This window comes from Fistularia commersonii, chromosome 18, assembly GCF_037954325.1.
Source record: "Fistularia commersonii isolate RoL2024-O1a breed Wild chromosome 18, RoL_Fcom_v1.0, whole genome shotgun sequence".
In the NCBI taxonomy this organism is placed as follows: Eukaryota; Metazoa; Chordata; class Actinopteri; order Syngnathiformes; family Fistulariidae; genus Fistularia; species Fistularia commersonii.
The window spans coordinates 7167867-7192368 of record NC_141301.1 but is presented as its reverse complement, the minus strand read 5'-3'; the positions used below and the strand labels follow the sequence as shown (position 1 = coordinate 7192368).

General features: G+C 39.2%; 1 protein-coding gene and 1 pseudogene across 1 annotated transcript; one reads left to right on the top strand and one right to left on the bottom strand.

Moving 5' to 3' along the window:
* Positions 1–24502, bottom strand: part of LOC147224281 (uncharacterized) — a 40756-nt pseudogene that overhangs the window by 15314 nt on the left and 940 nt on the right.
* LOC147224282 (EH domain-containing protein 2-like) lies at positions 19194–24420 on the top strand. Its single transcript, XM_086164817.1, has 6 exons — positions 19194–19531; positions 20409–20585; positions 20672–20769; positions 21111–21523; positions 21613–21777; positions 22414–24420. Exons 1-6 carry the CDS (start codon positions 19311–19313, stop codon positions 22972–22974), a joined length of 1635 nt encoding a protein of 544 aa, XP_086020943.1. The 5' UTR covers positions 19194–19310; the 3' UTR covers positions 22975–24420.

Sequence of the window (24502 nt, the reverse complement as noted above, 5' to 3'; positions counted from 1 at the left end):
TAATTTAGACAGATCAACCAATTCTTAGGTTATCAACAGTAAATATTTGTCATTAATCTAGAAATACTGGTAGGTTACTTCAATGTGGATCTATGGAACACAAAAATGACTATCTTTGGAATTGTCAGCGCTGTATTTTCCATGAACAAATTCACCAATATGTTTTCATATGTATTTATTTATGTGGCCGGTGTCTCCCTGAGCTACCCTTGTGTGTGTGTGTGTGTGTGTGTGTGTGTGTGTGTGTGTGTGGGGGGGGGGGGGGGGGGGGGGCAGTGTCTCTCTGAGCCAGTCCCTAGCCCGGATAAATGCAGAGGGTTGCGTAAGGAAGGACATCCGGCGTAAAATTTTTGCCAAAACCAAACATGCAAATCAAACCGAATAACCAGATCATATGGATCTGTCATGGTCCGAGTAAACAATGACCGCCATTGGTACCAATGACCTACAGGGAGCCAATGGAAACTGGGTTACTGTAGGTCAAAGAAGGAGAAAGTGACGTGAGTAAGGCATTGAAGAGGATGAAGAGTGGAAAGGCAGTTGGTCCTGATGATATTCGTACCTGTGGAAGTGTGGCGGTGTCTAGGAGAGGCAGCTGTAGAGTTTCTGATTAGATTATTCAGCTCGATCTTAGAGACTGAGAAGATGCTTGAAGAATGGAGATGAAGTGTGATGGTGCCCATTTTTAAGAATAAGGGGGATGTGCAGAATTGCAGCAATTATAGAGGGATAAAATTGATGAGCCATACAATGAAGACAACTAGACTGAGAGCATGAGTCAGCATTTGTGAACAGCAGCATGGCTTCATGCCTAGAAAGAGTACTACAGATTCAATATTTGCTTTGAGAATGCTAATAGAGAAGTGCAGAGCAGATTACATGAAGGTTAGTCACAGCAAGACAGAGTATATGTATGTGAATGAGAGGAACCCGGGTGGAACGGTGAAGCTACAGGGAGTGGAGATCAAGATGTTTGAGGATTTCAGGTATTTGGGGTCAACAGTCCTGAGCAATCGAGAGTGTGGAAAAGAGGTGAAGAGACAGGTTCAAGCAGGCTGGAATGGGTGGAGAAAAGTGTTGGGGGTACTATGCAATAGAAGACAATCAACCAGAATGAAAGGAAAGATGTACAAGACAGTGGTGAGACCAGCAATGCTGCACGGCCTAGAAGCAGTTACAATGACAAAAAGACAGGAGGCAGAGCTCGAGGTCGCAGAGATGAAGATACTAAGGTTCTCTTTGGGAGTGACCAGGATGTATAGGATCAGAAATATGTCTATCAGAGGAACAGCACATGTTAGATGTTTTGGAGAGAAGGTCAGAGAATTCAGACTTAGATGGTTTGGTCATGTACAGAGGAGAGATAGTGAGTATATTGGTAGATGGATGCTAGAATAGGAGCTGCCAGGCAGGGGGTCATGAGGAAGACCAGAGAAGATTTATGGACGTAGTGAGAGAGGACATGAAGGTAGTTGGCGTGAGAGAGGAGGATACAGAGAATAGGGTTAGATGGAGAAGATTGATTCACTGTGGCAACCCCTGAAGGGAAAAGCTGAAAGAAGAAGATTTATGTATTCATTTATATTTTGTAAATTTGTCAGAGGGTTTTCTAAGGCCAATTGACTGGTTTGTTAATGAAATAGGATATGAAGGGCTACATTGAAATAATGAACTTTTTTGTGTTTGCGTATTTGTGTGTGTGTGTGTGTGTGTGTGTGTGTGTGTGTGTGTGTGTGTGTGTGTGTGTGTGTGTGTGTGTGTGTGAGAGAGAGAGAGAGGGAGAGACATTGAGAGAGACCTCCTCCCAACGCTTGACTCTTATTTCTCTGTGGGAAGTATATGGACTTATCTTGTCAACAAAATATTATCTCTAAAAGATTCACATGAGTGATTCTGTCCTGATAATACCTAAAAAGGAGAAAAATGAAATATTGATGACATATTTTCTAAAGATACCTAAAATATTGCATTGGAATCAAAATTAGATGTCTGAAAATGGGGTTACATTGGAATTATTAGGGAATTTGAAAAATATAATGAAAAAGTTCTGAATAAATGTTTTATCTACATGTATCATATTTACATGTATGAAAGTAGTCATTTTGCAAAGGTGCAGATCAAAGGTGCAGAAAATTACCTATACCATAGGCAAATATATCAATATAGGGAACTAAATCTGCAAATACTTATTTAAAATACAAACCTAAGTTATTTTTTCAATTTTTAATGTCATTAGCTACAAATTGGTTGAAAATGTAATTTTGTGAAAAATTAAAACCCATAATAACATGGAAATGGCAATAACAAATGACAAAATTACATGCAAAATTAAAATCACCAGAGTTCAGGTGCACTCAAACCATGACACCAATCTAAGCAAATTAATTTCACACTAGTGACTAATACCTTCAATTCTCAAGCACAGATTACCCAATTTCAAGCAACACTTACTATTGTTCCCCATGTCTGGTCAAATTTTGCTCTGACATGAACATGTAATGTTCCTGGAGTAGGACAAATCACATTCAGCTAATTCACAAGCACCCACTGCCAGGCCAGATAGCCAGGACCAGCAGCCAGTCATACTATCCCAAAAGCTTTTGCTTTTACAAAGACAATGACCAAGACCCTGTATCGTCCTGAATGACTTACTGAATCCACACATATAAATATCAGATTTTAAGACTGAGATTTAAACTCATAATGTTCGTTCACAAGCAAATACGAGACAAGCAAATATACAAGCAGTCCACAGTGTTGAAAACGCCAAGGTATATCAGTGAAACATTTGTGGTCAGAAATATTGCTTGCTATAATAATGTAACCTTTAATCCTTCAAAATCAAGCCAATCTCTATCATTGCATCCAAAGACTCTGACAGTAATTCAACTCATTTATGAGGAAAATGTGTAGATTTGTCTTTGAAAAGTCTGTAACATGAAAGTTCTGAAAGCTGGACCAGGATTTCCCTCTATACATCTTATGATGTGACCCATAACAATTTTTGGGCCCAAATTACATGAACAATTTTCGTGAAAATGTACTCATTACTAAAAAAATGTGAAACTGCCATGGAAAATTAAGCTCTTCACATTATTTTGTTGCATGCAACTAATCAAACCTTTGCAGCAGAACAGAAGTAACTGAAAGGGTAAAAAGATGAAATGGTTTAAGACTCTAAAAGACTACTCAAAGCTTCACTAATTCTGTCGTCATCAGATTCCACTTTGTCGGCCTTCAGTGCATGCCAATATGAATCCTCTGGGCACTGTGTCCATAAAGACACAAATGCCCATATTGCACATAAAGAAGGAAATGCATTATTCTCTTAAAGCAAACTGCAGCAGCTTCCTTTACAGTAAATATATGATACAATTGGCCTGAAGAATATTTTCAAAAATAGGGGTTTACAGAACACAAACTGCAAACTTCTCTCTAATGGCTAAAGTCAAAGATGATATTTGGAGGTGAAGTAAAAGGTAAATCCACTAATCACAGAGGTGCATCATCAAGACACACCAATGACTTTGTCCTGGCTGTAGTTCTGGTTGTTAGAAACACAAAATGGCTGAAGCAAGAGCAAATCCTTGACATCCTCACTGAAGCTTATGCATGAAAATTGTAATCAAATAGCGATGAATTAAATCTATCAGTCATGGTCTAATTTCTCTAATTTTGTGCTGCATTAATCTAGAATAACCCATTTAGACCATACAGGTCTAATCCATCCATAAAAAGTCATTGGCAGTGTTATACGGCTAATTTTTCAAAAACACATCATCCTTTTGTTTAAGGAGAGGGGTTTTTTGCTGAGTTTTAGTGAGGGCCTCCCTCTCACCATATTTTAACGATGTGGGTTCCAATACCCAGGATGCAGTGTGGTCCTGCCCAACCGGCAATTCATTGGCAGGCTTCTGTGATGTGGTGGCAGCGGGCATCGTTCCTGCACACACACATCTGGCCACAGCCAAGACCATAAAAGCCATCCGGGAAAACTGCAGGCATCCAACTGGTTAGATCTGGCAACTTCACAAAAGAGGAGGGTAACGATTATAAGGCCACCCCTTTTTTATTCTGTTGATTCACTTCCCTATGTCTTGCTATCTTCTCCATCTCTGTCTTGCCACCTACTGAAAATAATAATATCAAATTGCAGTGCCAAACTGCGTTTGCAGGGCATCTGCATTTGTTATGTGAGCTCATGTCCCACATGTGTGGTGGATCTGGGCCACATCAAAGTCAACACAGCTTAGAGTCCATTCTCTCAGAGGGTGCACATAGAGCCAGTAATTAGAGCACTTGCTGAGTCCACATACCCCACCAATATATAATAAAATAAAAACAGGTTGCTGTTCCCCCTTAGGACACACATGTGCCTTCAGCACCTCTGCTAATAAAAGATGTCAGTGCAAGAATCTGTTTCTTATTTTCAAACAGAGACAGGGCAATTATTTAAGTGAGTAGAGTCAATTGACACTCGGACAGTTTGGTAAATGGTGCCTCCCATTGTTGCAGGGTGGTTGCAGGATGGATAACATTTTTGATTCTGCTAATTAAATACTGTCTCCAAGCATGATGTAAACAGAGATAGGAATGATTTGTTTATTCAATGTTTAATTAATGAAAAAAGAAAAAAAAGAAAGAGAGTGTAGCACATCTGCCACCTCTACCTTTGCAAGGAATAAACTGTATACTGTATACTGTATAATCAGCATTTTGTTATGCCTTATTCCCTGTGGGTTACTAACAGAGACATCAATATTTGATTCATTGCAGGTTGTGACATATAAGAACATGAAAGACATATAATGCCCTGTACTTGATTAAGATAATGGTAGAAAACAGTATTCATAAGCCGTTCTACTTTTGTGTTGTTGACTGACTAAATTGATATGTTCTTAAAGGTTCAGATGTTAACATTAACATATTGTGGCTTTTGTTGGTCAACTTGAGGTAATGTTTTCAACTAAAATGTAACTACTATGAATTAGGCATGAAGTTGTCATCTTTCTGACATGAAATGCTGAAAAAAAATCCAATATTTAACTTCTGTCTTTTATGCCATAAGTTTGGCACCATATACCGCTAACTATGAAACTATATAACGTCTCAATGACATTGCTGTTAGAACCAGTAAATTTTGCATCCAATGCTAATGGTAGTCACAGAAATTTCACCTGTGTTATCAGTTAAATTTGCAACAGTGTAACTTGAAACTTTGTAACCTTTATTTTTTTTATACCATAATGTTGATATCAGCTCATAACATCAGTCATTACATTCCATTACATTACTGTCATTTAGCAGATGCTTTTATCCAAAGCGACTTATAAAACTCAGACTCAACAGAAGAAGAAATATATTGTAAAACTGTGTAAGTTTGATAAACAGTTCAACAAAGTTTAATTCAAGTTCAAATCATGTTACTGAACACCACCTCTGTTTAACTGATTCTACATGAAACTGGTTGTCTATAACAGTATTCACAGTTGAAGTTTAACCAACACACATATTGAGAAGACTTCCAAAGTCTACACAATGTATGTGTAGACTTTGAAAATTGGACCAGCATTGCCTTCCAAACAACATTAGATGTCAAACACCACCTTTTTAAGGCTCAAATTTAATGAGGATATGTACTCTTATATGTACTCAGTGTGAAATATCTTCTTGAAATCATTACTATGTGTCTTGGTGATGAAACTCAACAGTATATTAAAAGAGAAAAGAATATTACTGACTGGGAAAAAAGGAGCAAATCCTTTGACAATACTTAAGCTACTGCATGTACATCATTGCTACTGCATCCCCCACACAGCGCACATACCGGTACTTTAAACTTCTCTCCAATGGAGAACAACAATTCTGTTGGAAAGCACAAAGGTTCTCAATAGCTTTTTTATAGCAGCAGTGTTCTCGCTCCACAAAACTCCCTTCTTGAGTTTTTTTAAATGTCCCATGTCATCTGTATGAAACCAAAATATTGAGTACATTGCCAGAGAAAAGCACAAATTAAGGCTCGAAAGACGTGTATAACCCTATGCTTTTAAGTTTTATAAAAACCAAAGCACTCATAGTGTTCACTTTTGCTTCATATCCCCTAGCCTATGTCCAATGGATGATGCTGTGCATCTCTACTTTTTTTGTTCTCAGCCCTCATATCGGGAAAGAATCCATTCTGCTCAGAAGTTTCTGGAATGGCTCTTGTCGTGTTCCCAAACTGACATCTTTGCCTGCCTCTGCAGAGGTTAAGCCTTGATGCTATTTTAGTTGGCCCTGTGAAGAAGCATTACATTACGGTTTGTGGTATTATTCTAAAAAAATTAGTGGCTCTTGCATCATGCTCTTTCTTTTTATTATTATCATTAATAAAGCAATTGTTAACACCTTGGCAACAATATGCATTTTTTTATTCTGCAAGAAATAAATGCAGGAGTGTTTTATCTAATGATTGTCAACTCATGAAAAAACACAGGTGAATGATGAGCTTTGTAAATGAGGTATTTAAGCCAGACAAAGTAATCACCTCAACATGTTGACACCTTTTTGGCGCAGGCGGCTGGAGAAACTCAAATCTTTTCGAGATAAATATCTCCATCAGAGTATAATATACAAAGTTAAGGTTTAGTTAGGATTACTATTTGTTCATGCCATTAGGGGCTATTGTTTTATTGTTGTCTGATATCAGTGCTGTGTCTGCTAGTAGTTATAACTTCAGTCTCATCCCTCTTTCTAAGTTTATAGGAGGGCACAAAGGATTTTGTCCACAAGTGCGACACACCCTGTGTCATTGCTGAAAAACTCCATGTCCAAACTAAATGAGCTCTATAAGACAGGAGGATTATTTCCAGATCCCTAGTTGTGTAAGGACTTCTGCTATCAGTCCATAAGGCAGGTCATGGGACCACACAGCCAGGGAGAACAGATGACAGAAACAGTAGATAGAAGAAAACTAGAAGGGTCCAGTGAAAGAAGTTAGGGCAACAATAATGTAATAACTTATTTCTCTAGTCGAAACGTGGATGTTCAATGCAGAATTCATTTTACCGTAAAATCGAGCTACATCACAAGAAATGAGCCTGATCTGTGCTCTGAAACTGTTTTGGCTTGCAAAACCCATATCAGAGAAACAGTTTGTTACAAAACATACTAAAATGTTGCTTGCCAACATTACTACCACATCATGTACAATGACACAATGCGTCAGTCATAATGACACTCTTTTCTGAGTGCTGCAGTCTTCGAAGCACATTGTGAAGCCAGAGTTGGGATGAAAACAGCCTACTGATGACCAAGGACTGAAAATGAAAGTCACACCTTTTGGATTCAATGAAACAGAAGAGCTTAAGAGCTAAGGTCCTTCTCACAGCACAGGGCACTTCCTTAAATCAGAGGAGGGCCAAAACAACATCCAGAAATGAATATCTCTGTTTAAGGAGAAAAGACATTAAACACTGAGTCAGATGGGACTGAGCCCCGTTCTCATACTAAGGTCCAATCAGAGAGACATCTGTATATGAAACCGTTAGAATGTTATGGCTGAAGAAATGAAGCTCTGGTCTGGTGTGACACAACCATGATTTACGACATTCTGCATTTAACAGAGCTGGTAGGAATTCTTTGACTCAATTTTAAGTCTTTCACTTTGTCATAACACAATAACACTTCAAGCCTAAAGACTGTAATCAAGAGAAAAAAAATATATTGCAATGCCTGTTTGACAGTTGGTTTTTCTCACACATAAGCTAACATATCACAATAAAGTTTTTTTTATAAAAGGTTTGCTATGGCAGGATACTTCAGAAGTGAATAAATAACAGCCTGGTTCTTCCAAGAATGACTAATACAAATCAAGTAATAGGATTTGTGTGGTTTTCTGTTTTCTCGACAATATGATGATTCACTGATTATGAAAATGGAGAGACGACGACTACTAAAAGGTGATCCTGCAGCACCCTCTGGTGGGAATAGAAGCTGAAAATGTTGCAAAAAAGAAAGTTCTAAAATAAATTTGGGCAAGAGTTATATTTGATTTATCATGTAATTCAATGTTATGCATTCCTGCTTTAAAAATTATTACTCATAATGTGTACATATATATTATATATATGTATGTATATATGTATATGTATATGTATATATGTGTGTGTGTGTGTGTGTGTGTATATATATATATATATATATATATATGTTTATGCATATTTATCATAGTGAAAATGAACAATGGACACATCATGTGAACAGTAATGATAGACGAAGTTTGGAATGCTGTCTCAGCCTTTCATAATTTTTGGCGAGGAGTTAAAAATGTTCGAAGAATATGACAAAAACTGAACTACTTTAAAATGCCCTCTTTTGACAAATTCCGTAAATAGTCAAGAAAGTGGACTAAATAAATTACACAAAGGCACATACTATGGTGAAAAATTGTGTTAATACTGTATGATAACATTGACAGCTCTATACTTTTGTCTCACAAGGATTGCTGTAATGGCACTGTATCAAGTCAGTATAAAATGTGTTTTCATGATATACTACAATCATATTCTGGAGAAATATAATGCGGCCTCAGGGCGGCAGTGGCCAGTGTCCTTCTGAGCAGGCCTTGGCGGGGCATGGAGCAGTGTCTCCCTGAGCCGGTCCCAAGCCCAGATAAATGCAGAGGGTTACATCAGGAAGGGCATCCGGTGTAAAACTTTTGCCAAAACCAAACATGCGATTCAACCATAATAACCAGATCATACCAGATCGGTCAAGGTCGGGATGACAACGACCCCCATTGGTACTGATGACCTACAGGGTACTAATGGAAATTGGGCTACTGTGGGTCAAAGAACAAGAAGAAGAAGAAGAGGAGGAGTGCATGTTCGGAAGCGGAGAGAGAGGTGGAAAGGAAAGAGCCTGGGACCGAGATTAGGGACTTTGAATATCAGGACTGCGACAGGAAAAGGTAGACAGCTGGTTGACATGATGCAAAGAAGGACGGTGGATATACTGTGTGCCCAAGAGACCAGGTGGAAAAGTAGAAAGGCGAGAAGCTTAGGAGCAGTCTTTAAGTTGTACTATCATGGTACTGACAAGATGGCAAATGCAGTAGGAGTTATCTTGAAGGAGGCGTTTGTTAGGAATGTTCTAGAGTTGAAAAGACTGTTTGATAGACTTATGAGTCTGATACTGGAAATTGAAGGGGTGACGCTCAATGTTATTAGTGGCTAAGCCCCGCAGGTGGGATGAGAGTTTTGGGAGAAGGAGAAGCTAGTGTTATCAGGGAGACAGGTAGAAGAGTACTTGGTAGTAGATAAAGAGACTTGGTGGTGGAATGAGGATGTGCAGGAGTATATACAAAGAAAGCGGTGAGCAAAGAAAAAGTGGGACTCTGAATGAAGAACAGACAGGAGAACAGGGAGAAATCAACGTAAGGTAAAGATAGAGGTATCAAAGGCAAAACAAAGGGCGTACGATGACCTGTATGTTCGGTTGGACAGTAAGGAGGGAGAGAATGATCTATACAGGTTGGCAAAACAGAGAGATAAAGATGAAAGGATGTACAACAGGTCGGGGTGATTAAGGATAAAGAGGGAAATGTATTAACAGATGCTAGAAGAGTGATGGGAAGATGGAAAGAGTACTTTAAGGAGCTGATGAATGTGGAAAATGAAAGAGAGACAAGAGTAGATGAGGTGACTATTGTAGACCACAAAGAAGCACAGATTAGTAAAAGTGAAGTGAGGAAAGCATTGAAGAGGATGAAGATTGCAAAGGCAGTTGGTCCTGATGATATACCTGAGGAGGTGTGGTAGTGTCAAGGAGAGGCTGCAGTAGAGCGTCTGACTATTATTCAACAGAATCTTAGAGAGTGAGAAAATGCCTGAAGAATGGAGACGAAGTGTGATGGTGCCTATTTTTAAGTTCAAGGGGGATGTGCAGAATTGTGGCTAATACAGAGGGATAAAATTGATGAGCCATACAATGAAGTTATGGGAAAGAGTAGTGGAAGCTAAACAGAGAGCAGGAGTCAGCATTGTGAACAGCAGTATGGCTTCATGCCTCGAAAGAGTTCTACAGATGCAGTATTTGCGTTGAGAATGCTAATAGAGAAGTACAGAGAAGGCCTGAGGGAGCTGCATTGTGTTTTTGTAGACCTAGAAAAAGCATATAACAGGGTGCTAAGAGAGAAGCTCTGGTATTGTATGAGGAAATCTGGAATGGTATGTTTGACTGGTGCAGGACATGTGTGCGAGCTGTGAGACAGTGGGGAGGTGTGCTTCAGGGGTGACGGAGAAGTTCAAGGTGGAGGTGGAACTTCATCAGGGATCAGCTCTGAGCCCCTTCTTGTTTGCAGTGGTGATGGACAGGCTGACTGATGAGGTTAGACGGGAATCTCCATGGACCATGATGTTTGCAGATGACATTGTGATCATTGTGACATAGTGAGAACAGAGAACCGGTTGAGAAAAATCTAGAGAGGTGGAGATATGTGCTGGAAAGGAGAGGAATGAAAGTGAGTTGCAGCAAGACAGAGTATATGTGTGTGAACAAGAGGAACCCGGGTGGAACGGTGAGACTCCAGGGAGTGGAGATCAGAAGTTTGAGGATTTCAGGTACTTGGGGTCAACAGTCCAGGTCAACAGCAGGTTGGAATGGGTGAAGAAAAGCGTCAGGGATAGAAGACTATCGGCCAGAATGAAAGGAAAGATGCACGGTACAAGATAGTGGTGAGACCAGCGATGTTGTATGGCCTAGAAACAGTTACAATGACAAAAAGACAGGAGGCAGAGCTAGGGGTCGCTGAGATGAAGATACTAAGGTTCTCTTTGGGAGTGACCAGGATGGATAGGATCAGGAATGAGTCTCAGAGTAGGAAGAGCACATGTTAGAGGAACAGCCAACTTTTAACCAACTTTGCAACTTCCCCCCAGATACGGAAGTCTCTCCCTGAACCCCTGAGTCCCCAGACTCTGCTTCCTCATTGGAAGGCATGTTAGTGGGATTGAGGAGGTCTCCCTTCCACTAACCTTCAGTGCCTCAAGTTAACATCAGGAGTCCCCCTTTTATCCCCAAGAAGGTGGAGGAATTTTAAGTATTTAGGGTCAACAGTACGCAGCATTGGAGAATGTGGAAAAGAGGTGAAGAAACGCATTCAAGTGGATGTTTGAAGGGGTGGAGAAAAGTGTCAGGGGTAATGTGAGATAAAATAGTATAAGCCAGAATGAAAGGAAAGTTTAAAAGACAGTGGTGAGACAAGCAATGCTGTATGGTTTAGAGACTGTGGCATTGAGGGAAAGAGTAAGTAGACCTGGAGTTAGCCAAAATACAGATTTTGAGGTTCTCATTGGGAGTGACAAGGTTGGATAGGATCAGGAATGAGTCTGTCAGAGGGACAGTACATGTTAGATGTTTTGGAGAGAAGGTCACATAAGCCAAACTGAGATGGTTTGGTCATGTACAGAGGAGGGATAGTGAATTTTTTGGTAGACACAGCTCAATTAAAATTAAATGGCTAATATGGTTAGTTTCTTTTGTTTTTTGTTTTATTTCTACTATTCAAGTATTGATTGACAAGCTTTTTCAGCAGGGTAGGGCCACCAGGAATTTTTCAAAAATATATTAGCCATTTTTCCAAACACCTTAATTTTCAAGATATTCACTGTTTTTGTTTTAATTCTGTAACAGGTTTTTTAAAGTCACCCCAGATGAGCTGTCACTAAAGCCCAAAAAGTGGACCTTAATAAACCATTTATTTATTTATTTACATTTCAGTGTTTTTTTCTCAGGGGCATTTAATACAAATCAAACAACAATAATAAATTAATTTTGAAGTCATGAAAGACTAGCAAGATGTGTTCTTAAAATGATTGAGAACATGTATGAAACGATTTCAAAATTGCTCGATAATCATAGGTGGAGGGGAATGTATATGTATCTGGTCTAAATTTGCCTGTCTATTAAATGATTAACTTACTGGTAATTTTACAATTAAGACAATGAACAATGTTTTGTACAGATTCAATGGCACATATAGGCTTAAACACCAACTATCGGAGTGATATTAAGATTAGATAATAAGATAATACTTTATTGATTCCCATAGGGGAAATTCAGGATAGACTGTTCTGTGTGTTTGTAGTAATCCATTAGGATTACTACATCCATTTTGATTAATGATAAACCTTTGTCTTTCACTACTAATTTCTGTCATAAATGATGAAGTTGTATCTGTTTGTATAGCTTTCAGTACAGTATGTCCAACAGGCTACAATCTGATGTAACTCGTGACACACAGACTGTTTGGTCAGTACAACTGTTTGTCAGGCAGATGAAACCATTATTGTAAGACTTGTTGAAATTTTATAAAACATACACAAAAATTTAAATGCGATACACAGTGTATTCAGGAAAAAAAAGGGAAAGAAACAAGCAAATGCTTAACCTTTATTAAATATGGTTTTCATTCAGTATCTCTGTACTGTGAGATCTTTAATATTGGGTCTCGAGGTTGCACCATCAAATTCCAGGGTCAATGATTCTCTCTGGAGTGCAACCCCGTGCAGATCAATGTTTATGACACTGTACAGGAGAAAACTGAAAATTGTTCAATTAATTTTGAAATGTGCAAAGTTTCCATTTTCTGGCAAATTCTACCAACATTAGGATACTGTTGGTCATAGCATGGTTTTCTGCTCTATTGTATTGAAAATATTATAGCAGTTTTTTGTTTACCTAGAATTCCGGATGATGAGACGCGACTTTTTTCACTTAAACAACGATGTGGCTAATTGATGTTTTTTTTTGTTTTTTTTTTTGGGGGGGGGGGAGTGTTGGCTAATGAGGTTCACACCGCTAAAACATTTATCCTCGTCACATTGGACCGATGAAATGACTGGGAATTTCTCAGGCCATTCAACTCCGACACCGAAGAGGACGACTTTGACGGTTTTAGTGGGCAGGAGGGAGGGAGCCCAAGATAGCAACTAGCTAGCTGGTATGGCTTATATTGAGGTGCGCTCAATAGTCCGGAAATTACGGTACTCATGTTATTTCAGCAACTTTAGATATTTCTCCAGAATATCTTCTCCTTTCAGCTTTATCCTTCAGGGGCCGCCACAGCAAATCAACCTTCTCCATCTTACCCTATTCTCTGTATCCTCCTCTCTCACACCAACCACCTTCATGTCCTCTTTCACTACGTCCATAAATCTTCTCTTTGGTCTTCCCCGAGACCTCCTGTCTGACAGCTCCAATTCCAGCATCCGTCTACCAATATATTCACTATGCCTCCTTTGTGCATTACCAAACCATCTCAGTTTGGCTTCTCTGACCTTCTATCGAAAGCGTCTAACATGCGCTGTTCGTCTGATAGACTCATTTCTGATCCTATACATCCTGGTCACTCCCAAAAAGAACCTCAACATCTTCATCTCTGCGACCTCTAGCTCTGCCTCCTGTCTTTTCATTGTTACTGTTTCGAGGCCATACAGCATCACTGGTCTCATCACTATCATGTACACCTTTCCTTTCATGGCATTAAGTCACAAACATTATTTGTTTTTTGCAAGACCCTCTTTTCTCATAGTTTTCTTGAAGAACAATTAGTTAACTTCACGGAATCCAGTCATAGCTTATTGTCTGTGATATCTGTTTACTACTGCACTAGGGGTATTAAAGTAACGTAATTTCAATGCTCTGTATGTGGGAAATATATGGCACTATTTGCAATACAATTGACTCTAACTTTGGCTGTGATTAGAACCTCACTTCACCTCTATAGACCAACATTAATGTTTGTGCTGGGTGGCACGGCGACACTGTTGTTAGTACTGTCTCACAGTATGAAGGCCCCTAGTCCCCTGTGTAGTTTGCATGTTCTTCCCTGTGACTGTGTGGGTTTCCTCTGGTGTCCTCCCACAGAAAAAACATGCAGAAGTTTAATTGGGAAAATCGCCCTTATTTGTGATTGAGAGAGTGAACTGAATGGTTGGTTGTCTCCATATGTGGCCCTGCAATTGACTGGCAACCTGTCCAGGGTGTACCCCGCCTCTCGCCCAATGACTGCTGGGCTAGGCTCTTGCTGGGGAAAGGCTACACTTGGGGATCCTCCGTGATCTTAAGTGTAGGATAAGCTGTAGACAATTGATAGATTTTTATGTAATGATGGTGTTTAAATTGGTATACCTACCAGAAAACTGTCTCAAAAAGTCATGTTTGATTTAATAAGTAAAAAACAAATATGATAGATAAAAACATGACCCCTGAGTAGCCACAGTCCCGCCAAATTTGCCCCACCTACAAAAACAAGAAAAAAGGTGAAAAATAGAAACAATATAAGAAGGTTTGTTTCTTTCTTTTTTACCGTCACTAATTTACTAAATTTTACTTGCTTATAGTTATCAGTGAATGTTGCCTTCTAAATGAAACCGTCTTACTTGATTTTCACCCTTTGACGCGTCTACACTGTAATTCGCCTGTCTGATTAAGGTTGTGTTGTAATTCTTTGTATAATTACCAAAAACAAATAATCATACTTCCTCTGCAGCAAAAATTATTAGAGGATGAGACATTCTTCAAGCTCAGCTTCAAGCTGGTCACATCTGACTAGACAACCTCTGAATGTGGTCAGAGATTGGACAGCCACAATTTGAGCAACCTCACACCCATAACCAAGGTTGCCACTTGTAATCAGATCAGTCACGACGCATTTGAACCATTTGTGACTGTGTTCTGAGTATCTTTTTGAGTTCTGATTTCTATTCCATGTTACTTATTTCAATTGAGGTCCTCATTTATAAGCATGTTTACCCTTGACAGATATCTAAATTTGGTGTAAGTAAAAAAAAAAAAATCAATATTGGAATACTTTTTTTGTGAAAATGTAATTTTTCACTTGTTGGCATACTACAAATCCCATGTAGCATCAAAAATTAAAATGCGATACACCTCTCCATTCAGCTGCCGGCAACCATAAAAACCTGTCTTTAACCTAAAAAAAACAAAAACTGCAATATTTCATTTCACTGTGCAATATTCAGAACTGTGCAATATTTCATTTCATAAAAGCTACACTACAATTTTTCCTTTTATCATACTATTGTGCACTCCTTACCTCACTTTAGACACTTTATAGTTTCACTGAGACACTTTATAGTTTATAGTTTATTTTTATTTCTAATTCTGCCTTTTTCTTTTTATTATTTATTACTGTTATATTTTCTGTAACTCTGGCACAACAATTTCCTTCGGGATTAATAAAGTTGTTCTTATCTTATCTTATCTTATCTTATCTTATCTTATCTTATCTTATCTTATCTTATCTTATCTTATCTTATCTTATCTTATCTTATCTTATCTTAAAAACTTGTATCAAAACAAGATTGGGTCTGAGTTAGTTCACCCTAAATGTTCATTCAACGGCCAAAAGTTCACATTTTATATACAAACAGTTAGATAAAAATACACTGGTAAAAGTAGAATTACAGATTCATCTGATTATCTCAAGTAGTACTAAAAAAGAAGGTACCGGTAGTCTAAAGTATAGTCTTCTTTTCCTTTTGACTTTTCCCTCCAGGGGTTGCCACAGTGAATCAACCTTCTCCATCTAATCCTATCCTCTGTACCCTTCTCTCTCACACCAACTAACTTCATATCCTCTCTCACTACGTCCATAAATATTCTCTTTGGTCTTCCTCTAGACCTCCTGCCTGGCAGCTCCAATTCCAGCATCCGTCTAACAATATATTCACTATCCCTCCTTGGTTCATGACTGAACCATTTCAGTCTGGCCTCTCTGACCTTCTCTCCAAAACATCTAACGTGCTGTCCCTCTGACAGACTCATTCCTGATCCTATCCAACCTTGTCACTCCCAATGAGAACCTCAAAATCTGTATTTTGGCTAACTCCAGGTCTACTTACTCTTTCCCTAAATGCATTGGTCTCTAAAACATACAGCATCGCTTGTCCCACCACTGTCTTTTACACATCCCTTTCATTCTGGCTTATACTATTTTATCTCACATTACCCCTGACACTTTTCTCCACCCCTTCAAACATCCACTTGAATGCGTTTCTTCACCTCTTTTCACATTCTCCAATGATGTGTACTGTTGACCCTAATACTTAAATTCCTCCACCTTCTTGGTGGTAAAAGGGGGACTCCTGACGTTAACTTGAGGCACTGTAGGTTAGTGGAAGGGAGACCTCCTCAATCCCACTAACATGCCTTCCAATGAGGAAGCAGAGTCTAGGGACTCAGGGTTTCAGGGAGAGACTCCCATATCTGGGGGGAAATTGCAAAGTTGGTTAAAAAGCTCCTGGCCGTTCCTCAACACTCTGGATGTTGTGGGGATGTCATGGCCGACATGCCTCTGCCACATGGTGTGGACATCAAGTACCGTGCCTCTGAACTAACAAACCAGGGTGGTGATCCCCCTCTTCAAAAAGGGGTGCTCACACCCAATCCTCTGGGGGGTGTTCCGGGATAATGGGGTAACGTATCTTGTGATATGGGCCATTAGGGTCCTGTACAATCAGTGTCAGAGCTTGCTGGCAATAAGCCAGATGGTTTTCCAGTGAGAGTTGGATCTTCATGTAAAGAGACTCAAGTTGCAGCCATGTAGGATCTGGTTTTGTGGCCTCAGGATTGTGTCTCTCCTCTTTGTAGATGTGGTCCTGTGGGGTTCATCCAACCATAAGATCCAGCTTAGCCCATTGTGAAGCAGTTGGGATGAAAATCTGCACTTCAAAATCTAAGGCCATGGTCCTGAGCTGGAAAAAGCTAGAATGCCCTCTGTGGGTTGAGGATGAGATCCCACCCCAAGTGTGGGATTTCAAGTATTTTGTTATGTTAAAGACTGAGTGAAAAATTGAGTGGAAGATCAACAGGCAGTCACAAGCTTCGGCTAGTGACTTACAGAACAGGACCACGGACACAAGTGACCAAAATAAGTTTCTTCCATATGGTGTCTGAGTTCTCCCACAGAGACAGAATGAGAGTCTCTGCCATTTGGGAGGGGCTCAGAGTAGACTTGCTTCTCCTCCACATTAGAGGCAGATGAGGTGGCTCAGGCATCTGTCAGGATGCCTCCTAGATGCCTCCCTGATGAGGTGTCCCACCAGGAGGAGACCCTCCTGAAATAAATATAATTCTATTATTACTATTGAATACAGTAGAGAACCAATACCCATGTTAAAATATATGCCTGGATGACAGATAAGCAGTATGGACAATGAAAGAATGAATAAAAAATTGAAGTCAACCTAAAATCTAATTAAATTATGAAAGAGAGTACATTGTGTCTCACACCATTTATGTGCCGCTCTGAAAAAAGTTTAGCTTTAGTATTCTTGATGTATCATGTGTGAATACTGTATATGTCCATCTTGTATGTTGAAATCCAAATTCTCATACATGTATGGCCTGGCACCAAAGATCTATTAACTTGATCCATTAATCCATTAAACAATCAAGTGATATTCAGTCTCAACCTAGTCACACGTATCTCCACAAAGGCCTGCAGGACACCGTTGGCTGCACTCTCCAATCCTGGGTTTACATGACACTCCTGCTAAACATTTACAAGGGCTTACACACTGCTCCATTGGAGCCCAGCCTGCATACTATATAAGACATACACAAATCATGAAAGATAATCATAATATAAAATGTGGCACTACCTCTTGACTTTGAGTCTGGCAGCTTAAGAAGAAGTAAAAGTTATGTTTGAGACCTGTGAGTTTCAAAAGGCAAACACAATAGTCAAATAGCTTTTCCCATCACAAAACAACATATTACAGCTGGAATGTAGGGAAACAGCAAGACTCCAAGTTAACTTTTCAGTGCTGGCACTGATGTTACTGTAATCCTATCACTGCAACAGGAAATGTAAATTAATCACTAGATTTGTATAACATTGTGATTTAATGAAGCAGTATTTTTTCATGATTACATGTGTGAGGAAAGAGGTTGACCTGAGGAAGTTTACTGTGTAATGTAATCGTGACCTCTCACCTCGATCTTGCAGCTGTGGTTTTGCGAAATAAATGCATGTAACATTGTTTCCCTGTAACATTGGCTTATACCTTTCTCACACTGTAGGCCCTGGTATCCTGGTTTACAGAAACAGCTCCACTTTTTGGGGTCACAGACAGTGGAATGTTCTCGAACACAGGCACATTCCTTGGAACAGCCTACAACATGTGTCCATCTGGGACAAGCTGGGCGACAAAGCAGTTACAATTGGATGAAAACCACAAAGTTGTAAAAATATATTTTCTTTTATGGTTTTTATAGGCTTGTGCTTATATATCTCACAACATTCACATCCAAATATACAAAAAGTCAACTCTACACACATATGCAATTGAATAGGATCATGTGCAATCTTTAAAATAGATATTCTACTCTAAATCGAATCGAATCGAATAGAATGGAATAGAATAGAATAGAATAGAATAGAATAGAATAGAATAGAATAGAATAGAATAGAAATTCTACTCTAAATAGATGTAATCTTTTAAATAGATATTTTTTCAGCTGTAAAAAGAAGATTTTCAGTTTTGAAAAGCTGATTTTACAAATCCATATTAACAGGCTAGTATCATACATTATATTTATTGGCAGGCTTGGCAGGCTAAATACATAAATAAAAAAGAGCAGTAGATGAGAGCATTTTAGCAACAACTAAAGGATAACAAAAGAATGTTGGTGGGGGTGTTTCTAATGTGGCAGTAAGTTGATGTCACAATGTCTTCTTAGCTGGTTGTTTTGAAGACCTATGAAGTTTGGGCAGTCTTGACACTTTTTGTTATGTTGAGCTGCTCGATATCAAAAACATATTCTGATGAGTAAACTTGCAGTTACTAGCTGTCTTCCACCATTGTGTGACTGACACAGAAAATATTAAAACATTACAAAAGTCCTTGAAAAAGCTTCTGAGGGTTATTATCATAAGATGTGAGTCACAGTACTAATTGAGGATAATAGCACTTCTTGGGATTTTCAGCAGTCTTATTGAGATTATTCTCAGCACTTGAGAATAATTTCCTTACAAGAATCCATGAAATCAACAAAATTGTCCCTATACAGCAACAAAAACTAAGTTTTACTCCACCCTGTCCCACTTGACATTGGCTTTCTGTTAGGTCCAGCTGCAGTCTCTGGTTACACCCTCTCCACCCTCTACATGTTCCTCTGCAGGATGGAGCAGACAGCTGTGAGATTTCGATAGTATTCCTTGTCCACATTCTTTTATGTTTCAGTCTTAGCAGAGTTAGATATTTCAACAGTGGAGACTTGACAGGAATAAGGTTCTGACGATGTCTTTCCGAAGGCTTAAATGCAACCCTAAAACAATGGGGGAAATCAATATGGTGACAGAGGAGCTGAAGAATCTTTACTACAAAAGACTACTGCCAATTGAGAAATATTATTCTTTCCATCACTTCCACTCACCTAGCTATGAAGATGCAGACTTTGACAGCAAACCAATGGTGCTGGTAATGGGTCAGTACTCAACAGGAAAGACAACTTTTATCAGGTAAGAATTATGATTTTATATCCTGATGTTACAAAACAGTTCTGCAAAATAAGCAAAAACTGCGGCACTCTAAAAAACATCAGGAAATGTCCTGCAGGGCTGTTGCACTATACCACATTGACTTGATTCAAAAGTACCTCAAAAATAAAATCACAAACTCATGGACTGTGTTGTATTGTGTTGTATATATTATTGTGGGTTAGATATTGCATTTGGACCGTGATACTGGTTGTTAGGGAGTAATTCTAATTCAGGCTGGTCTAAGTTGAAGCCTGTAAAGAGGAAACTGAGGTTGTCATAAGAAATAACACAGACAAGCTACTATTCTTTTGAGTTCTGCAGAGGGGGAGACTCAGCGCATTCTTTGGAGGCAAGATCCAGAAAATCCCCCTGAGTTCCTCCTTGCTCAGCCTTTTATTGTGTGAATGTGTATTGGTGTTTTTGACAAGATCATATACAGGGTGATATTCATGTTTACAGTCAGGGGGATAGGCTCCTTATCAGGGGGGTTGGTTCCTATTTGCTTTGTAGTCACTTGGCAGACACTTTCAACCAGAGCGACTTACAGTGGAGGTGCCAGGGATTGAACCCAGGACCTCATGCATGTGAAACACGCGCTCTACCACTGAGCTGCAACACCTTTATACTTCTTCAAATTTACGATCATGGGGGTAGGTTCCAGTTTAAGGACGAAAGCAATTTGTGCTCACACGTCTGGCTGTCTTCATGTGAGTAGTCGAAATAACATAGCTATGAATATAGAGAATGCTAACACTCCCTATAGTGTTAGCTATAGAGAGTGTTAAATAATATGTGTGTTATATAATATAGAGAATACTAACACTGGTATTTTGCGTATTTCTGTATTTGTCCTTAGATATCTAATAGAACAAGATTTCTTGGGAAGCAGAGTTGGACCGGAGCCTACCACTGACTGCTTCACAGTGCTAATGTATGATGATGTAGAAGGAATCATACCAGGGAATGCACTGACAGTTGATCCAAAAAAGCCCTTCCGAAACCTTGACCCTTTTGGAAATTCATTCCTCAACAGGTATGGCAGATCGGTAGATAAAGATACATGAATTGTGATAAGAACATTTCTTGAATGCTTTATGTTTATACAGAATTTCCCAACAGGTTTCAATGTGTGCAAATGCCAAACCAGGTCCTTGAGAGCATCAGCATTATTGACACACCTGGCATTTTAACCGCTGCTAAGAGAAAACTTAGTCGAGGTGAGATTGGAATGGTAATTTTCCTCTTTCTTCCTAGCATTAGTAGAATCTTCACCAATATACTCCTATTTCTCTAAACCAAATTGTATCTTCATATTATTCAAGAACTTGAGTCAGAAACACAACAGATGAAAATAATTTGACAGTGAGTTTAAAGGAATTCAGCCACAATAATGGAGGCCTCACTTTCCTTGGACACATGAATCTGTGGGTGTAACCATAATGGATTGAATCCAGAGAGGGCCACTGGGATACGTTGCATATTTTTTGAGGCAGTGAGACTTGCCACATTACCTATAGCTGTTGATGAAAACCCTGTGTTTTTCATTCTTTTCTCTCAGGCTATGATTTCCCAGCAGTACTGCGCTGGTTTGCCGAGCGTGTGGATCGAATCATCCTGCTGTTTGATGCACATAAACTGGAATTTTCTGATGAGCTCACGCGGGCCTTTGGGGCATTGTTTGGCTATGAGGATAAGCTGCGCGTCGTTCTGAACAAAGCTGATGGGGTGGACTCCCAGCAACTCATGAGGGTATATGGTGCCCTCATGTGGTCACTCGGAAAAGTTTTTCGAACCCCAGAAATTTTGAGGGTTTATATTGGATCTTTTTGGTCAGAGCCCAGGAAGATATGTGACCATCACGAACTAATAGAACTGGAAGAGGAGGATCTACTGGCCGACATCAGAAACCTGCCACGCAATGCAGCTGTACGAAAACTGAACGACTTGGTGAAAAGAGCCCGCCTCGTGAGGGTAAAACCTTTTCATTACATCAATCTTATTTTCACATAATCTATCTAGTATATTTTATAAGGTCTGATTAGTGCTCTGTCCCCAAATAGGCTCATGCACACATCATTAGCTATCTGAAGAAGGAGATGCCAACTGTATTTTGCAAAGAAAGCAAGAAGCACAATCTGATCTATCAGCTTCCTGTAATTTTCACCAAGATCCAGCAACAACATCGTGTTCCAGGTGGTGATTTCCCTGATTGCACTAAGATGCAGGTAATTTATGCTCTGTATTCTTTATCAATCCCTTCATCCATCATATTTGCATTAAAGCTGCATGGCCAGAGTTATTACATTGCTAATATTGGCTAGTACTCATATTTCATATTCAGTTTTAATGATATATGGACAATTTGTATGTCTTACCTTAAAAGGCTGTCTTATGGACATTCACTTGAAGTGCAATGCAGCTGGTTGCCATGTGTCAAAACTGGCTAAACTGTAATGCAATACGAAGACTGCTTAAAGTATCAGAATGTCAAAAACATGGATGATGACTAAACAGTTGCTGTGAAGCTTTGCAAATGTGTTTCATATTCAAATTCACAGTTGCTGGCACTATATTCTTAATATATCAACAAAATATCAACCAATGTATTCAGATTTTTTTCTCTAAAAATTGCTATTGGCTCCAACTAATTTTGTGAGCAATATAAGAATGATGATAAATTATTAATTAAATTATTACTATTATATGATTGTAATGTTCTGCCTAGCGCTAGGTCACTGTGGGGAAAACCACAAAAGAGAACTCCAACTTTCACTATTGGTGATAGTCAAACTATGTATGTATATATGTAATCTGAATCTCAGTTTCTCAGTCAATATGTCCAACATTACATTCATTTTCAGGAGCAACTTCTGGGTCAAGACTTCTCTAAGTTCAAGACACTAAAACCAAGCCTGATGGCATCCCTGGACAAACTCCTGATCACTGACATTGCAAACCTTGTACCCTTGCTTCAGCAACAGGAACTTATTAAGAAATCCCTCCCAAGTGTGTTAGATGGTACATTCCTGCAAACATTCAGGCCACAGCATTTTAGGAACAATCCCTTTAAGGAACTCTCTGATCAAGATGACTGTAGCGAAAATAATTCTGATGAATGGGTTGTGGAAAAATATAAGCCAAAATATGATGAGATTTTCTACAACCTAAGTCCAAATGAGGGTAAACTTACTGGCACCAAAGTCAGAGAGTGGATGACCACCACGCTTTTGCCCCACTCTGTGCTTGCCCATATCTGGAGGCTGTCAGATATAGATTGTGATGGCATGTTGGACAATGCAGAGTTTGCTTTAGCTGTCCACCTTATTGAGGGAAAACTGGAGGGCCATTGGCTTCCCCGTGAGCTACCCTCTCACCTGATACCACCATCAAAACGAGTAGGTGTGACCAATGACAAAGACTAAACAGTGAATCTGAACAGACAGGGGGCTGAGGAAGGGCATAATACTTGTAGATATTGTAAAAACTATATTCAAATCAAGATGAGGAATTAACATACTGTAATTGAGAAAAATCTAACCTTTATCAACTTCCAAACAGTCATTCCCTTCAAAGATAATCTCCCTTTTTCAAGTGTTTAATATTGTCTTTTTTTAATGAAATACATAAAATGTTTTGAACTTTAATATATACATCATCAACAACATAATCACATATGAGAAAGCTGATTTATAATAGTCAGATACTTTTGCGAATGGCTGCGTTGGCCATTTAATACAGGGGAGCAAAGATGACAATGACAGTTACACTTCCTCATACATACAGTAGCTTTCCAAAATAGTCCCTTGGACAACCTGTGAATTTGAATGATACCGGGGATCTGCTAAGCTTAGGGATAATGTGCCAATTTCTATGACTTGATAACAGTTAAAATGAAAATAAAAAATACATGTGTTTTCAGAACATATTTAAGGATGACAAAGGTTATTTTGTTTTCCTTTTTTTTTGTAAAGGTATGGCGTTATGTGCATACAAACTATCCTTGCAGAGCAAACCTTTTACCCATGGGGGACACAAGCACTTTACAGTCATTAGTTCATAGGTTAAAACTAATTTCCCAAACATTTTTCCCTTTAGAAAAGTGCAAAATATACAAATTAAGTCTTGGGTACTGGTACCGGTATTTGTTTTTTATGAGAATTAACCCTGATGAGATGTGCTATATCAATGGGTCGAATGAAACCATTCCCTTTATTCCTTTTATTACCTCATTATTCTCTTACCTGTCAACAAGAAAGCAAATAAAATACACCTCTCATGTTCAGGATATCCTTTCCTTTAGCTTATTACACACACTTTCGGGTGAAAGGTCTCACTGAAGCATGAGAAAGGTGTAAAATTCAAGCATTCTGAGTACAGTGATGAAAAGTTGAACAAATTATCACCAAGCATTGGTGTGGGGAAAAATGTAACAAACAATACCTATGTATGTATATTACAACGTCAGGAAGATTCCTCACAGAGGATACAGCCCAGATACTCACCCACGCTTCTTGCCGGTTCCCCAGCAGTGACCATCGGGCCTCTGGAGCTTATTCAGAAAGCGCCAGCCTGCCTGGTGTTCAGCCATCCAAAATTCTCCCACACAACTCCCCTTCTTATGTTCCTACACTCGCTCCCGGTAGTCGCCCGCATCAGGTTCAAGAACCTGGTGCTCGCCTACCAGGCAGTGAATGGGACATCCCCGTCTTATCTCCAGAATATGGTCAAGCCACATGTCCCTACCCGTCCCCTCCGGTCTGCCACCTCTCGGCGACTGTCAATCCCATCACTCCGAGCCCCTGGCTGCAGATCGAATTGGTCTCTGCTCTTCTCGGTCTTGGCACGTCAGTGGTGGAACGAACTCCCAAAAAGACAAACTGGTAATGTTAACATTACTATATTTTTTGCCTTCTTATGAGATTTTCTTGAAGGTTGTGTTTCTCTCAGCAT

Bases quoted from the DNA above. Each gene is read 5' to 3' on its own strand.
- LOC147224282 (XM_086164817.1), top strand. From the start codon at position 19,311: ATGTCTTTCCGAAGGCTTAAATGCAACCCTAAAACAATGGGGGAAATC. The intron at 20,586-20,671 runs GTATGGCAGATC...ATTTCCCAACAG, and splicing joins GGAAATTCATTCCTCAACAG to GTTTCAATGTGTGCAAATGC. The intron at 21,778-22,413 runs GTAATTTATGCT...ATTCATTTTCAG, and splicing joins CTGATTGCACTAAGATGCAG to GAGCAACTTCTGGGTCAAGA.